At 47.2% G+C, this 17,368-nt stretch overlaps 1 protein-coding gene across 3 annotated transcripts in view; it reads left to right on the forward strand.

Moving 5' to 3' along the window:
• The window catches only part of Ca-alpha1T (Ca[2+]-channel protein alpha[[1]] subunit T), an 80,057-nt gene that overhangs the window by 8,212 nt on the left and 54,477 nt on the right, over positions 1 to 17,368 (forward strand). For 2 of the 3 annotated variants that reach the window (XM_076365283.1, XM_076365286.1), the window contains exons 2-5: positions 9,997 to 10,109; positions 11,350 to 11,483; positions 12,950 to 13,047; positions 14,218 to 14,389. In XM_076365283.1, the coding sequence (XP_076221398.1) occupies positions 9,997 to 10,109; positions 11,350 to 11,483; positions 12,950 to 13,047; positions 14,218 to 14,389 (517 nt within the window). Of the gene's footprint in view, positions 1 to 9,996; positions 10,110 to 11,349; positions 11,484 to 12,949; positions 13,048 to 14,217; positions 14,390 to 16,988; positions 17,028 to 17,368 lie in introns of all 3 variants that reach the window. The other variant, XM_076365284.1, reaches the window with a different exon arrangement.

Genomic DNA, 17,368 nt, shown 5'->3' on the forward strand with positions numbered 1-17,368 from the left:
CGATTATTCGGACGGATCGCGTTTCACCGTTCCATCCGGCTGCGGATGGGACGCGCCATTGATTCGCTAATTCGAGCAATTATTTTTAGAAGCCCGCCTGGCCGAATATAATAGGTTAATGTCAATGTTATTTCCAGACGAAACCTGATAGGCGCCGCGATAGGGACATCTCCTCTGAGGGATGTTCGGTTAATCCCGTATCTCTTCATTAAAACTCGTCCGGGTCGCGCACCGGCGAACGGACGACAGACTCGTCGCGTGGAAATCGTATTTTTCCGTTATTCGTTCCTCTTTAAAATACTCGGCCGCTAATGCAGCTTGCTCCGCTGCAGCCGATAGCGTAACGAAGTTTCAATATGCACAGGGATTTCGTTATCTGCGATAAGATAACCGGCGTTCATCTGGGGAAAAAGCGGGATGTTTGCGTTCGCGAGCCTCGGAAAAGAAGATCTCTCTGTATCGCTGCTCGCCTCCCCGTCTGTCGTCCTGAAAGCCAACTCCGGGGGCAACGCGCGGTAAACGCTCGCGTCCGCGAGAGATAAAAGTCCCCGGCGAAAGACAATAAATCGGCCTGGTCCCTTCGCAGGGGCTCGAAGGGACAAATCGCGGGGATTACGGGCGAAGGATAAAAATGGTCTCCCGAGAGCGATGCGGTACAATCCCAAAATTGCTCGCCGGATCGTCCGGGATACGATCAAATGATTTTTCACTCGAGCCAAACACCCCCGACTTTCCTTCTCTCGCGGGCCTGATCTTCGAGGACACCTTCGCGATTCGCCGATGAAACAACGGGACGAGGGGGTGAACAGTGCACTCGGAGAAATTCTGAGCAGTACGTTGCTGTGTCGGAAATGTCTGAGAATTTCCGAATTTTTAAGTATTATGGATTAGAGAAAATAGGAGGAAAACCGATCATTCGAATTTGTTCTGTAACCGGTCTCCCGGTTGAGGTAGGGGCTTGTAAATTCGTAGAAGGAAACTTTCTCGAGAAAAATCGGCGCAACGGCACTTCTGACCCTCGTATCCTGCTATACTATCCGCCAGTTGCTTCGATAGAGCGAAACGAAGGGTGCGACGCCTGAAAGATGCTGCCAACTAGGAAGGGAAGTAGTAATCTGCAGAAAACGTCGCGTACATCTCGCCGATGCGCGACAGGGAGAATCTAACAGATGATTTCCCGAAAAATCGTGGCCAGCGGAGCGCGAACGGAATATAAAAAGCGAGTGGCCCCGGTTTTAGAACTGGAAGCTCCGTATAAAGTTCTCGGAAGACTGTAGAAGTTTAAAAAACACTCGAAGAGGCGGTGGAAGTTTCGCTTTCTTTGCTTCTCGTAAAATTTCTCAAAAAATCAGGAGCGGCCTCGGTGAACGTTCCAGCCCGTAAACTACGGCCGTGCGCCGCGCTATTTTCGAAAACCGCTGGCCGTTCGGAACGATCAACACTGAAATCGTGAAAAGTTTATCGAACAATAGGAATCCTTGTTCGGCGAGTTCTACGGTTTCTTCGGTATTTCGAGAGAGAGAGAGAGAGAGAGAGAGAGAGAGAGAGAGAGAGAGAGAGAGAGAGAGAGAGAGAGAGAGAGAGAGAGAGAGAGAGAGAGAGAGAGAGAGAGAGAGAGAGAGAGAGAGAGAGAGAGAGAGAGAGAGAGAGAGAGAGAGAGAGAGAGAGAGAGAGAGAGAGAGAGAGAGAGAGAGAGAGAGAGAGAGAGAGAGTCGTCCTGCCTATCGAGACATTTCGCAGGTCGGCCGAAACTGATATTTTTAGTTGCAGGCGTCGTTCTCTCGCATATTTTTGTTGCAAGTAGTATATGGGTACTTCGAGGATACCGAAATACAGCGTTAGCAGCCCCGATTCTTCGGCTGGACGCTGATTGCGAGAATGCCGTGCTTGAGGAGCGAGCGTGGCAGTCGATCTGTTGAATCTTCGAAGAATCCAGGTAGCCTGGCGCGAAGAAGAAACGCGAAAAAAGAAAGGAACGACGGAGCCGTTCGTAACAACTGTTGCTCCTGTTTTTATTCGGCCGTGATCTGGATCCGCGGCGGCGCTGGATCGAGGTCTGGGGAGGAAAAACGTGTTGCGGCGCCGCGACAGCGTTAGGCTGTGTCCTCACCGAACAGCCAGCCGTTTCTTCGGCTGCTCGCTAAGGCAAGTACAGTCCCTGACTCAAACATTCGAGCCGCCGTAGATTCTACGATAGTTTCCGTGGCAATTAGAATATTCTGCGGAAGGTAACTTGATCGTTCTCTGTACGCCGACACACAGATCTTCGGAAACTCGCGTGTAAATCGAGGAACAGATCTGTTTGATTTCGATGTTTCATACATAGCTGCGTTCCGTGGAGTGTCATATCGCATATCAAGCCTCGCAGCTTCGCTGTGTCGAACGAACCGACGATTAAGCGACTCGCGAACGTTCAACCCCCTGCTCTACGATTTCTCTCTCACCTGTGCTCGATAAGAGTACCTTACTTGAATGTTACCCGAAAGGTCGAAGATTCATTCACGTGGAAAATAAATATTAGGATTCGTCGAGTTCGGTTGAAAAGTTTCATCGCGACTGCAGGGGTTAACGAACGAATAGTAATATAGACGCACCAGCGATACATCCGAGCTTATCGATTTCCTGCCTCGACGAGCAACGAGATCGTGAATTTCAGCTTTCCGGCAAATCGAATTCCGCAATTGTGTAGACGAGAAAGGACAGTGTACCTTTTGTTCGAACCTTTTCTCGCTATCTCCCGTCGTTCTCGAGATAATCCACTCGAAAGACGCGTTTTATCTTCAAGGGGCGGTTCCACCCCATGAAATTCGGCAGGAAGAAGGATCGCGATGTATTAAGCTCGACTCGCTCTGCTTGCGCAAACGTGTCATTGTTTTCCGAATGTCTGGGCACGATAACGTCCCTTGTGAAACGATTACGAGCGAGTCGTGTGTCAGCTCGGTGAGGACGCAGCTTTAGGGCAGCGCGAGCCGCGAGCCGCGACACGCCAAGATTCGAGGGTTACACGGAGAAGAGAGCCTGGCGGAGGCCAGCCGTTTATTGATCGGACACGCTCCGCATGTTTGCGGAAAGTAGATAACGTGTGCCGGCTTTCTCGCGCGATTCGCAAGCGGAAAACCTCCCCCGTCAGCTTCCGGCTTCCCCCTTCCGACCGCGGGCTCCAACTTCGAATCTTCTCGCCTCCTTTCGGAATCGTCCGTAATCAACGATTATTTCCTCTGAATTCAACCTTTGCCACTTTCAATCCGATGGCGCTAGGACCAACTCCAACTTCCAATCTGAATGTCCGGAGAAACTGAAGATGATCCATTGTTAGAACTCTTCTGATTAGATATCGCTCGTGTTGTGTTCGAAGAAACCGAGAGTGATCTATTCGAAGAAACTGAGAATGGTCTATCGTTATAACTTTTCTGATTAGATATCACTCGTGTTGTGTCCGAAGAAACTGAGAATGGTCCATCGTTGTAACTTGTCTATGGGTTAGATGTGAATCGTGTTAAATGCAGTCGCAGCGTCGACAACACGAAAATGTCACGGACAAACTGGTGAATTCCATCGGGAAATAACGAATATTTCCACCGAGAAATCTGCTCGAGTGCAAAGGGTTAAGCCATTTTCGGATCGACGGATCGCCGTCGCCTCGCGATACACGCTCTGTGATTAGCGTCGAAGGGCGTTTGATCGCGTTCTATATATAAATCCGGTAGCCATCGCCGCGTGTTCAGGCTAATTCAAGGTTCTAGCGGCGCTATCTGCTAGCGTGCTCTGCCGCCAGTCGTATTGGTTCGGCGGTTCGCTGAATATTGACACGATCGCGCCGATCGTTTATTGTGCTACCGGTGCAAGTCCATTTTTCCTCGCGCCGAGATATTTAAAGGTCCCGGTTCGAAAATATTTTCGTTCCGCGTGTGCCTTCGTTTTCGCTGCTCTTCTCTTGTTGTCGCGTTAATCGTCCAACGTGTTGCCGCATTTATTCCACGCCTCGATGCATCGTTCCCAGAAAACCGGGGTTCAAAGTTCACTGCCGGAAGAGTCTTCGTTAAAGCGAACGACATTACAAACGATTGCCGATGATTTCGTCTGGCTTATTCCTAGTTTTCATGAAAATTCGAGCACGTTTCTCGAGATTCGAAGGACTTCACTACTGCATCTTGTATTCTCGTATCGCGGATTCATTCGATCATTCGGCCTGTCTGCTAGTCGTATCGCTGAACCGTGAACGAACCTTTGTCGGCGGATTATTCCGTCCGCGAAGGTTCACGCGGTTACCCTGAACGATTGAAAGGTTCGCTGGAAAATAAGGAACACGGATCGGCCGGCCGGGAATTATTTAGCTCCGCTCCAGATTCCGCGGTGGCGGATTTATCCGCCGGCCGATGGGATTGATCGCTTCACCGGGAAGAAGCAGTCCCGAGTCGATCCTAATTCGCTTGATGCGCGGACTCCGCGGAAATGAAAGACGGGAAGCTGCTACTCTAACAATAGACCGGCCCATCGAACATTTATGCCGGCAATCCTATTGTTTTGGGGCCTCGATACCGGCCGAGTCTTGACCGAGGACCTCGGGTGGCTGGTGCTTATTCAAAATTCACGACTCGATCCTCTTAGGGCTGGCCTTTCAACCCGATTTCCGGCCGCGTGATTAGATTCCCGTTGGGAAGTCACATTTTCGCGGGTCCGTCCGGAAAATCAGACATCGAGAACGTCAGCTTGCCTCTTTAGCGCCGGGGAGCTCGAAGCTTGTAACGACGAGCTTTACACCGGGACTACCGATCGATCGAGGTTCGCTCGATCTTTCTTACACTTCAGTTTGTCCGTCGTGATCGCTTAGAAAGCCGTGCTTCCGATATTCGCGATAGAAATCAAGAATATTCGCTTCCTCTTCTTCTTCTTCTTCTTTCGACAATTGAAGAAATCAGTAGAGGCCGCCGCTTTCAGTGCTAAGTTTAGAGGATCGAATCGTTGTGCCTCGGTCCACTCGGAACGGAAACGTTCCATTTATTTTCTAACGATCCGTGCGATGGCCCCAGGTGGTAATAAAGATTTGTACTGCGAGATCCGCGGCGAATGCCCAGCGACAGGCCGCATTTCGAATTAAAAAGGATTCACCTTGGCCGCCGCAGCCTGTAACAGTGAGCCACTTGCCATTCGCCGTTTATTGTCCTCCGTTTTCTTCGGCGCCGTAACTCGACTGTGCGGCCGGTGGGCCGTGAAATAAGTTTATAACGATGCCTCTCGAGTGAGAGGAGACGAAAAATGGAGCTGTTGAATCTGAAAAGAAGCGCTCCAATATCCCGGTCGCGACGTGTTGCTAGGTGATTCCACGGGGGATGGAAGGTTTCGGCGCATTCTTCCGCCCTCGAGGCGCTTCTAAGTGATAAAATAGCCGACGGAGAGCTGTTGCACCTACCGCCGTTATACATCTCCCAAGATTCGCGCGGGATATTATGAAAATGACCGGGCAGAGACGATTTCTCAAGCGAATCCCAATGTGTTCCGGCGAGAACACGTCCGCGGAATTTACGATCGCGGGATTCGGGTCATTCCGCGCGCGTTCCCTCCTCGCATTTCTGATTCGCGACGAGATATTCGGGGATGACTCACCTAGAGGTCGACTCGTAATAGTGACGCAATAAAACAGCATACTTCCCGGCGTCAAAACAAGTCGTGAAGTCGTACGGATCGCGATAAACGAGAACCGAGTTGAATTCACCGATTTCACTCGCGCGCACGTTCGCCGGCGAACCAGTCGAGTTCCGCTTATGTAAATCAGAAATGGCAATTACAACGGTCCCGTTGCATCGACCGACGAATTTCCCTGGCGACCGCATCAGGCTCGAATATTAACTCGCATTCTGGACGATCCCGATCGAATAATCGATCGAGCTAATGATTGTTACGAGAAAACTGCTAACAGACTAATGCTGAAACTGCCGAACTAGTCGAAACGAACGTTCCCGGTTCCTTCCGTTCCAAATATTGAAATGATAAATCATCGAAGAAATTGTTTTTCTAATAGGCAAACTGAATTATAAGTCGGTCGAAGTCTCGGTAGATGCGCTTTTAGCGTTTCTATACGGAAATTGCACAAAGGCGATTGCTCGGTAGTTTTGCTGATAATCCTTCGAAGTATCGGCATTACTTGGGTTTCTTCTCGATTTTCGAATCTCATCGAGCAACGTTCGGTATCGTCGGTGAAAAACTTTCGAATGCAAAGGGTTAAAGGAACGTGTAACGGTTGTTCGAGGCCGTCAGCCTGGCTGGTCGTGTAACAATGTGGGCGGTGTCGTTGGCCGGTTAACTTGTCGCGTGAACGGGGTTGCGTGCAGCCCCGGGACTTTCATAATTCATACTTTTCGCGTTTCATTTAAGTCTGGCAGCTTTATTATACCATCAAATTCTTATTCGCCGGGGTTGGTTGTTCACCGGCGGAAACCATCGTGTCGTTTCTACGGTCCCTGATCGTCAAGTTGGGGCCAACTATTTTCGCGGTAATCGCAGCGTTGCTAGTCTTCGAAATTTATTAACACATTCCGTATTTTCAACGAGAAATCTCGTTTTTCTATTATAACACTTAGCTATGCAATTTTGCTAATTACTATAGTACTTAGATAAATATGAGATTCGATTCAAATTGATTATCTATTTAAAATACATAACAATACGATATCTGAGGTTTTCTATGTGTAGCGATATAAGTTGATCTCACTGAAAATTTCCATCCGAACAATTCAGTTTTCTGAAAATTGGACGATACGCGATGCGTTAACGATCTTTTCCTTCTACCGTTAAGATCGTGGATTAAGCGACGAATAGAATGTAAATAATACAAGTGATATAAATAGTATAAATAATACAAGGAAATCGTAAGACACGGACATCAGAGAAGCGAAAGCTGACGTTGACGTTGGCTCCAACTCGTTGATCGGGCACTGTGATTTTCGAATCTTGATGGAATTTCAGAAAAAGCGAGATTTTGGAAGATTCGATAGGTGTGTACATAGTTTAGGACGATTGAAATATTCGAACCAACAGGTGAACCGTTTGCGGTCCGAAGTGCTCTTGGTTTCTCACTTTGAGGTTCACGTCGTTAGTTAATTCGATTACAGCTTAATATGACGCTCTATTTATTTATTCAAGAATATTCAGGAGTCATTGAAATGTTACCTTTAAATGGTACAATTGCGATGCTACAAATAAATATAGGAAAAATTGTTGAAACAGGTGGAAGTTGCAATAAAATAGAATGTCGAATCTGACTCGAGGACTGCTAAGGGTGAACTAGTGGCCAAGCGATCCGTTGCTCGATGAACCCTGGCTTCGAACTCATTACACTCTTGCTGTTTTCCTTTTCTCCCGCCGTTTCACAGTTAATTGAGTTTTCTAAGTACGGTAATATTTATAAATAGCGGTGGAGGGGGTTCAAGACGATTTTCCGCGGCACGTGCATGCTGGCGCATCCGCGATGACGTGGTTGCGGTGCGCGTTCGACGTCACCGTGACGATGCTCGTAAACAAAGTAAAAAACAAGATAACGCGAGCTAACGAGCCGCTAAAAATATTCGTGATTAACTGACTCGATCATCGAACGAATCGGTTGACCCCAGCGAAACGGACAAATCGAACGAAACAATGTATCCTCGGAATAATTTTCATTATCGCTACAATGTTCGCGCAGCCATAAGTATCTGCTATTTTCTATAAACCACAATAATACAGTATTATTTATACGATATCATACAACGCTGCAATTATAATATTATCGTAATCTCCACTGAAAAACGGTTCAACCTCGACCCCTACGCGTTGGCAACCAGTATGTCCTATCGGAACTTCGTTACACCATACATTTATTTCAACGCTTCGACTGCCATGACACTGTTCCCCATAGAAACTTGGACATTAATTCTCTTGACGACGCATCGAGCAAACCGAATTTCATTAAATACACCGGATACAAGAAACCGGAGTAATTATTAACCAGATAACTGTGTTTGCCGAGTATACACATCATCGTAAAGCTTGACACGATACTATTTCTTTCAGCGATGAATTCTTGATTTTCTCACATAAACATGTAATTCTTCTTTGTTTCGCTTTGATCTGTCATTAAAATGATCCCTTCCGTGCCGGATCATTTTTTTAAGACTTTCCCTTCAGGCCGTATGGGGCGTATACGACCCACATTTTTACAATCAATTAAAATTAAATAACCGCAGTATGCATGATATTGAAATACCTATCTTTGACTGTAGAATAAATTTTTAAGAAGTTTTTCGTTTTTCAATGAGAATTCATTTTCGGTCTGAGCGGAAAATTCAGCGTGGGTCGTATACGCCCCACGCGGCACGGAACGTGTTAAAGAAGAAAACTGTCGCGACTGCATATTTTTTCACGAGTGTTCATAGCAGTGAATGCATTGACTATTAACCTAAAGAGCCGAAAAATCCGAGTATCGTCGAACGATCGGCAAAAACGTTGAAATTCTCCGTAGAAAGGAACGAGACGCGCGGCGGTACGACCGGTTGCCTGACACGAGGGGCATCCGTGGGCACGCCAGTCACGGCTGTCCGCCATGAGCGCGCGTCCCGTGGGGTGGCATCTTGTCACGCGCGTCGAGGGGGACCCTCGGCTGCGTCCGTTTAGCTGGTACGTCAACGGAGTTTCGATTGTTTATCCGTCAACGAAGAAAGCCCCGAGCCACGCGGCCACGAGGAGGATAGTGTTTAGGTAATAGTCACTTGGCAACGGGTGATCGATCAGCGAGATTGGTTATGGTCTCGTCGCTGGCCGATCGATCGTTTTGTGACGGCGCGATACCGAAATGTCATAATAGAGGCTAAACTCTGTGGTGACGGGATCGGTCTCGGTCGTGTGTATAGCCACCGGTGTTACGTCACCGCGTGTACTTGGCCTCCCGCGGCTCGAACGAATCGTTAGATGGAAAAAGGGAATAATCGTTCCGTCGATTCCGCCACCTCCAGCCGGACACCTCGACCGAGTGCCCGCCATTTTGTGGCGCGTCCTGCGTGACGTCCGATCAGAAATTCATATTCGGCCGAATTACCGAGGAATATTGATTCTCGCCAAGTACCGAGGCGGCACCGATCAATTTCAACGGATAGATCGGTAGATTTTTCAGGACCGGACCGAGCTTGGAACCCGTTCCCCCAGGTACCTTCTAAACTGACACTTGCCTTTTGAAATTCGACCGTTTCCTAGGTCCCGTTTAAAGCGTATCATCGATAATGAATCTTTTCAACGGTTCCTAGTCAAATGTTTCTACGCAGTGATTATTGAAATTGAAAATTGTAGTCGTATCGCGTCATCTACCAGTAGCGATCGATTTCAACGGATAGATCGGTAGATTTGTCAGAAGCGGACCGAGCTTGGAACCCCTTCCCCCAGGTACCTTCTAAACTGACACGCCTTTTGAAATTCGACCGTTTCCTAGGTCCTGTTTAAAGCGTATCATCGACAATGAATCTTTTTAACGGTTCCTAGTCGAATGTTTCTACGCAGTGATTATTGAAATTGAAAATTGTAGTATCGCGTCATCTACCGGTAGCGATCGATTTCAACGGATGAATAGATCGGTAGAGTTTCAAGAACCCGTTCCCCGAGACACTTTCCAAAGTAAGAAGTACATTTACCTTTAGAAATTCGAGTTTCCTCTTGTTTTGTTCGAAGATTGTTGAAATTGAAAATTGTACGCGTCATCTACCGGTAGCGATCGATGTCAACGGACGAATAGATCGGTAGAGTTTCGAGAACCCGTTTCCAGAGACATCTTCCAAAGTAACAAGTATATTTACCTTTAGAAATTGAAGTTTCGCTTTGTTTCGTTGGAGGATCGTTGAAATTGAAAATTGTAGTCCAAGGTATTGCGTCATCGAGTGGAGGTTAGAATCGACGGTTAGCCGAGAGGTTACGATCGATGGACTCGATCGATGGCCATCGGGAGGACGGGATTGTTTTCCTTAACCTAGAAGATTACGTGGTTCGAGAGGGTGAGCATGATGGTGATTCTTTTGAATTGCATCACGCTGGGGATGTACCAGCCGTGCGTCGACGACCAGTGCGTGACGAACCGCTGCAAGATATTGCAAGTAAGTATGATACGTGTCCGCGGCCCATCAGGGGCGCGCGTGACTCCGTTTTCCCGCGCGATTCACTTTCGCCGCCGTAAACGCTGCAATTACGATCTCCGATTAAAAAAAGCTGCTCGCCAGGTAGAACGTTCCCCAGGCGTCCTTTCGCAATCTCTCTCTCTTTTTCTCTCTCCACTGATTTCCCGACTTTCGCCGATTTATCTTAAGAAACGTGTCATCGATGCTCCACTGGAACGTTTGCAGGACAGGAAAGAGGTTAGAGGTTAACCGTCCCGCTTTGAAAATTATTGGTTATGTGTTGTACAGACTGCCTACTAATTTCTCTCTCAATTCAGATATCGAAGCTTTCAAATTACAAAAAAATAATGATCGCTCGAAAGATATTTCACTTCGAATGCTAGTTTTCCGTAAGGCTACTAGATAATAAGAATAGAAGAATTCTCGTATCGAAGAATTAAGGATCCTTTGCATCCTTGCTAGAAAGGATGGCAGTGAACGTTAGTATTCGTTTAACACTAGAACTACCAAGCACTCGAACCGTCTTTTAAACGTTTCTTTGTGAAAGCTATAAACGTGAATTTATTAAGAATTTATTAAGTACCACATGTGGTACACGTGGCACTGAACGTGTTAAACAACTGTCTGTACCTCTGCAGTAATTCTAAAAGAAATTAGTAATCGGCCATTTTCACCCATCTGGTAGTTCTATTGTCAATATTTATATGTCTTGATATAATATTAAAATTAGTAATCGATCATTTTCACCCATCTGGTAGTTCTATTGTCAATATTATAATACATTATTCAAGTGTATACTACATAAGCTTCCATGTGAAAACAGGCGTCCGGAGTGACGGGAAATTGTTCCAATTGGAAACCGCCCAGCACCGTTGGAGATCGTCGAATCGGTTAGAAGCGGAAGTGGAGGCGGTCTCCGGGGGCGAATTAGATTGAAAAAGATCGCGGGTAACGGGCACAGCAGTGGGGGGATTGATTAATTGCGGTGTTTACCTTGCCACGCGCGGCTCGCACGAGGCGGCTCAGAATGGTCTCGCGTAGCGCAGAAAACGGAGGCAAACACGAGAAACCAACATCTGGCGGTCGATGAGTAATGGGACTCGTGTCGAGTGTCCTTGATCAGCCGGGGCTCGATTGAATTAAGCGTCCTTCCGTCTAATCGGCCCTGCCGCCTGTCCGCCTAACGTTCACGCGGCCGATCCTGCCGGTTTGCTTGCAGATGTTCGACGACATCATTTTCGCCTTCTTCGCTCTGGAGATGACGATCAAGATGGTCGCGATGGGGATCTATGGGAAGGGGACCTACCTGGCGGACTCCTGGAACAGGCTGGACTTTTTTATCGTGGCTGCTGGGTAGGTGTCTCGCTCTTGACTGGGGACGTTCTCGTATAACAGCCTCGAGCGATTTTTATCAATTGCTTTTAGGTTGATTCATTAGTAGTTTGGATTGAGACGTTAACACTTAACGGACGGTCGAATCTACCCTGTCTTCCCCAGTTTCCGGGTATATTTACTAACGCAGCCTACTAAAGGTTCAAGCAAAAACGTAAATTTACGTGGCCCGTCCGTCAAGTGTTAATAGTTTGATATTATTGATTAACGAGAAAAAAATTGGACCTTTTCAACAGCCTCGAGCGATTTTCATCAATTGTTTTTAGGTTAATTTATAAGTAATTTCGTCTCGGATATTAACCCTTAGCATTCCAGGTTGTTTTGTAATCTATCAGCAACTGCAACGAATTTTTATGGTATTCCTAGCGAAAATGAGAAATGCTATAACATTCCTTCGATCTTTTGTTTTCCTTCATAGTAGAAAATTTGGATGTGTGGGAAATCGAATGATTTTCAGGTAGTTTCTTTAAGATTCATTGAAACATTTTAAATTATAACTGGTGCAATATTGGAGCCTACAGAGTTCAAAGGGTTAATAGCTTGATATTATCGATCGACGAGAAGAAAATTGGACTTTTTCAATGCAGTAGACAAGAATCTCCGTTGATCCGCCCGAGAAGCGACGCCCTTCGCTATCGGAGGGACAGAGATGATTTCAGTTTCCGTTTAGTCGCAGTTCGTATTGTTTAAACGAGAAAAGGAAGCATCCACCGTTGGACCACAGCGTCCTCGAAGAGGTTTACCGTTTCCTTTCTCCGCCGTGGATCCTTCTTTCTCCGGGGATTGATAATTCCGTGATAAATAATCGGCTCGAAATGAACCGCAGCTCGTTTAATAAGCGGCCGAAGTTTATTCCAAGTTCCAGTTTCATATTTCATTCGATGAAAGCGGGCTTTAACACTTCCACGGCCCTGTATTCCTTCATTTCCCTGAAAATCAGGGCTATTTGAAAAGGAGCGGGTCTATAGCTGGATGCTGCCGGGCTTCTGTCGTCGCGAGGCAGCGCGAATTAAAGAATCTTGTTTCGAAATGCCTTGAATTGAAGGGATGCGTCGCGGAAAGGAAATAATACCTCTGAACGGAGGACCTTATGGATCGTTACGGAGGAGTGCGTTTACGGATCCGTAACGTTCCCCGGCGTCCTCTCTCGCGTCTTTCATTTTCTCTGTCTCGCACTGCTCGTTCTCTTGAACCTTTTGCACTTCGCAATTCGCGAAAACATATTCAAGAATATATTTAACAATATATTTATTACATTGAAATATTCATACTGTCATTATACTCGTTACAACTTATTTAATAACAAGGTTGCACAGTTTGTTCCGGCAAGTTTGAAACGGCTCCGCCCCCGGAGCCCTCGAGTGCAAAAGGTTTAATCAATTTCCCCGTTCGAACATGTTCTCAGTTGCTTTCTTGTCCCGTTACAGAGCCCTGGAGTACTGCTTGAACGTGGAGAACATGAACCTATCGGCGATACGAACAATAAGGGTCCTGAGACCTCTGCGAGCCATCAATAGAATTCCAAGTGAGTATCGGGTTAAAAACACGCTGCAACGTTCACGGCGGTACCTTTGCGCGTTTCGTCTATTTCCTGCATTCTTGAAGATTCCAAGTAGAATTCAACAGGTATAAATATAATTTTTTCCAATTGGAATTAAATCGATTCTCCTATTATCGATCGTAACGCTTCGGAACAAACGTAGACGTGGAACAAGACATTCCGTCTTCTTCTAATGGATAACGAAGGGGTTTCTAATCTAATTGGATCACGCGACAAGCGAGAAGGGGTCGAAGGATATATATCCGTGACCTATCGTTAACGGACGAACTCGAAGCGACTCGTTTCCGACTGGTTCCGATGAACAAATGGCGAAGAGCCTCCGCGCAACGCACTAATCCCACTGTCTATATACCGGCGCGCATACTTTCATCCGAGCGGCTCTTCCGGTTACGTCGTCGCGGTGACATTATCCTTCCCCCTTCGCGACGTAAATAGAAGAACCCTTTATTTATCTGGCTCCCGGTGGGAACAACGGCATTGCGGCAGGCTGCGTGAACGCCGAGATTCTTCTCGGATCAGGGGCTCTCGGTCGACAGTGACAGATTTTCGGTGCATAGAAGAGGAAAACTTTTCTCGTCGCTGTTCGCTGTTTGCCTCGCTATATAACGTGTTTTTCAAAACGGTTATATTCAATACGGTTGCGCAACGGGGATAAGAAACGGACAGATAGACGTTTATCAGGTCGAGCCGGAAATAACCCGTCGCGGACAATGAAAAATTTCCAGCGTGCAATTTCTCTGTTTATTCCTGCCGATAATTAAAAGGCGACTCGCCTATCGAAACGATTCTGTCGAGGTTCTTTGAAGCTGTCGTTTGAAATTCCTCAACTGAATATATCTATAACGTGGCTCTCTATGTGTCAAGTTCCTTTGGCAGAACGATGGTAATGCGATGCTACGTCGTTTCAAGATCTGTAACTGTTGGCAGTAGAGTTCTATGGTGTATCTGTCGCATTTCTATGGATTCGCAGACTTTAAGGTGTTCAGTTGTGTAGCTGGGACATTGTATGCAAATGTTATAGTTTTTCTAGGTTTCTTCTAGTTTCACGGATTCGGTGAACAGCACGTTAAGAGTCGCGCACAGCCTACCCTCGACTATCGATTCAGCGTTACTCATTGATCCTCCTTTGTCCAGGTATGAGGATACTGGTGATGCTGCTGCTGGACACGCTGCCGATGCTCGGCAACGTGTTGCTCCTCTGCTTCTTCGTCTTCTTCATATTCGGGATCGTCGGTGTGCAGCTCTGGGAAGGCATCCTGCGTCAGCGTTGCTTCCTGAAGGCGCTGCCCAACGTCAAGTACCCCGAGTGAGTCGACGAGCACGCACGCTTCTGCATCCGCTACTCCGCATTATCCGCCATTTCCCCCGTTTATTACTAACGCGTCGACTGCCGTGATGCTCACCGGCGACAGGAGCTTGCAAAGTACAAAGCTACGTAACCGAGAACGTAACGCTAACGCCGTTCGCCCTCGCGATGAAGGAAAACAAGTGCTCGGAATCCTCGCGGCAGTCGACGCGTGAACCTGTTACCCGTCGCTTCTTCTTTCTTGCTGCCTCTTCCCGACGCGGCGCGTCGAGCCGCGCGCGCGGCGCACTCTATTTCAAGGAGATGGCGCAATCGCGGTCCACGCGACTGGATAAGTATTAACTCAGCCGTTGAACGCGGCCGGCAGGAGATCGAACGGATAGAGAACGCTTTGTCCGGGCCAGCGTTCCGTGAACCCCGGTTCTCCGCGCTCGAACGCGAGTTCTCGCCGGGCCGGAACCGCTTCGAGGAACGGCCGACATTCCCCGAACGCGATATCCGGTGTCGTTTCGATGAACGCCGGCGTTATCCCGTTTCACTCGACGCGTGAAATCGCGCGCCCGATTTTCATCTTTAGACTCCGGCTCGGACCCGGAACTTTCGAAGATCTCGCCCTTTGAAATTCCTGGCGAAGCCCGGTTATTTGCCACGCGGAGCTGATTCGCTTCACCCTAGAACTACCGAACAGTCGAACCGACTTTCCGAAATCGTTTCCAAACGCCGGTAATGGCAAAGTAGCAACACCGAGACACACCAGTCGCTTCGAAGGACACGGTAGTTCCAGTGTCAAAGCCGCGCGAGCTTTCGTTCTCCAACGGCTCGCTTGTAAACTGTTGCCTTCGCAGTTCTACGCTTGCCAATTTATTTTTACTTTGTTTATTTACGTTAATAGGTTGATACACTTATTCCTTGGTTCTCGGACCAATTTCGATTCGCCGGAAACTCAACGCTAGAGCTACCTTCATTTCCGACTTGTTCTTTCTATTCGAGAAACGTCGAGTTTCATTTATCATTTATTAATTATCGGATAGACAACGTTAAGGGATGATCGTAGAAACGATTAAACGAGTCGACTCGGCGATACTGAATCGCGAATCAACCGAAATCTTGAGCACTCTCGGAGTGTTTCCATAGGGAAATGTGAAAAGTCGATTGAGCTGCTCGGTGGTTCTAGCGTTGAAGCACAATGTTTTCTATGCGCACAGAAAATTCACCGTTTTGCAAATCGAATTCACCCTTTCGTAAATAGAAAGTTATCAAATGTTATTCGCTATTAGCATATTATTTACTTAGGAATTTCCTGGTAATTACTTTGAAAGAAATCTAAAATACACCTCTTTCTAATGAAACGTTCGATTTCTCAGCGACTAATTAACGTCCGACGTTTCGTTGAATAGAACACGCGTGTAGAACCACACGATCCGCGAAACGGTGAATTCCCAGTGCAAAAGCTGAACGCGAAATCGCTCGTTCTTTTCGCGTTCGATTTTCTTTCGCGATTCCTCGGGTTCCCCTCCGTCCGCCGCGGTTTTATTTTTGGCCCCGTGTTATTGCTCGCGTGTACAGCGCGTTCCAGCACCGCGGGCCACGTTTCACGGTTCTTTTTCCCGCGAAACCGCAGCACGCGCGCGTCTATTCCCGTCGGTAGTACGAAACGCTGCGTGTATTTCTGGCGGCGCGCTGTGTTTCGCCGGTAATTAAAAGTTGTTCGCAGCGAAAGCGCCTCGCCGGTTTCCTGATTCTATTTCCAACGGCGGCGTTGCGGTCCCGGCAGGACAAATATTTGTCTTATATGGCTAGATCCTCCATTATCCGAATGATTTACCGGCGAGTCGAGTGGAGCCGGGCCGCGCGATCCGATCACGCTCCTAAATAACGCGATATTTACGCGTCTACCACTAACCGAAGAACATATTCTCTCGACTTGTTTGTATTCGAGTCGCTCGGAAGCCAATTTCGGTTCAGTCCGGAGAACAAACATTCGGGAATTATTCACAATGGCTTCTGAAATGATTATACAACATGTTCGGAAGCTGCAACAACAGCTTTCTCACCTAGGGAAAACTCGAACAAACTGTATTATATTTTTTATTCTATCGAAACGATATAAGTCGAACAGCATTTTTCACCCGTTTATCTTGCTACACCCTTTACAAACATCGGGAAACATTGTAAAATCGACTTAACCGCAACTGGCTTCCGAGCGATTCGAGTAACAAGTCTTTTGGTCATGAAGAACTTTGCGTCGCTTTCCTCATTTTATTTTCCGGAGTTGATCGATTCGTCCAATGAGCTCGTATGTCGGTTCAGAGTTAAGCGTCGGGGACGGGTCCAGGTTATGGTGGTTTCCAGTGGACGAAAGGGGGCGTGGGGGCGTTGATTTCAATTCTCGGCCCGCGGTGACACGTTTATCTCATCGACTTTCTCATCGACTCTCTCTCTCTTTCTCTCTCTCTCTCTCTCTCTCTTTCTCTTTCTCTTTCTCTTTCACTTTCTCTCTCCTCCGTTCTTCCTGTCCGGTGACCAAAACGCTAGAAACTAGTAGACGTAAGTACATGACCCTAGGGGGCAGTGACAGGCTGTTGTTTCGCTGTTGCAGGTTACTCTCGGACGAGTACTCGGTTCGATCACGCATTTAGTAAGCTCTAGTAGAGAACAATGTGCTGTGCATATGTCTACATATATATATATCTCTCTCTATATACATATATATCTAAATCTAAACTGCATAGAGGCCACGTACATATATATATATATATATATAAATAATATCGGATAGACGTGCATCCATGTGTGTGCGTGTGTGCGTGCGTGTGTGCATATACATGTATATACATGCATACGTCACATGCATATGTATATATACATTACAATCTCTCTCTCTCTCTCTCTCTCTCTCTCTCTCTCTCTCTCTCTCTCTCTCTCTCTCTCTCTCTCTCTCTCTCTCTCTCTCTCTCTCTCTCTCTCTCTCTCTCTCTC

This window comes from Nomia melanderi, chromosome 2 (assembly GCF_051020985.1).
Source record: "Nomia melanderi isolate GNS246 chromosome 2, iyNomMela1, whole genome shotgun sequence".
NCBI lineage: Eukaryota > Metazoa > Arthropoda > Insecta > Hymenoptera > Halictidae > Nomia > Nomia melanderi.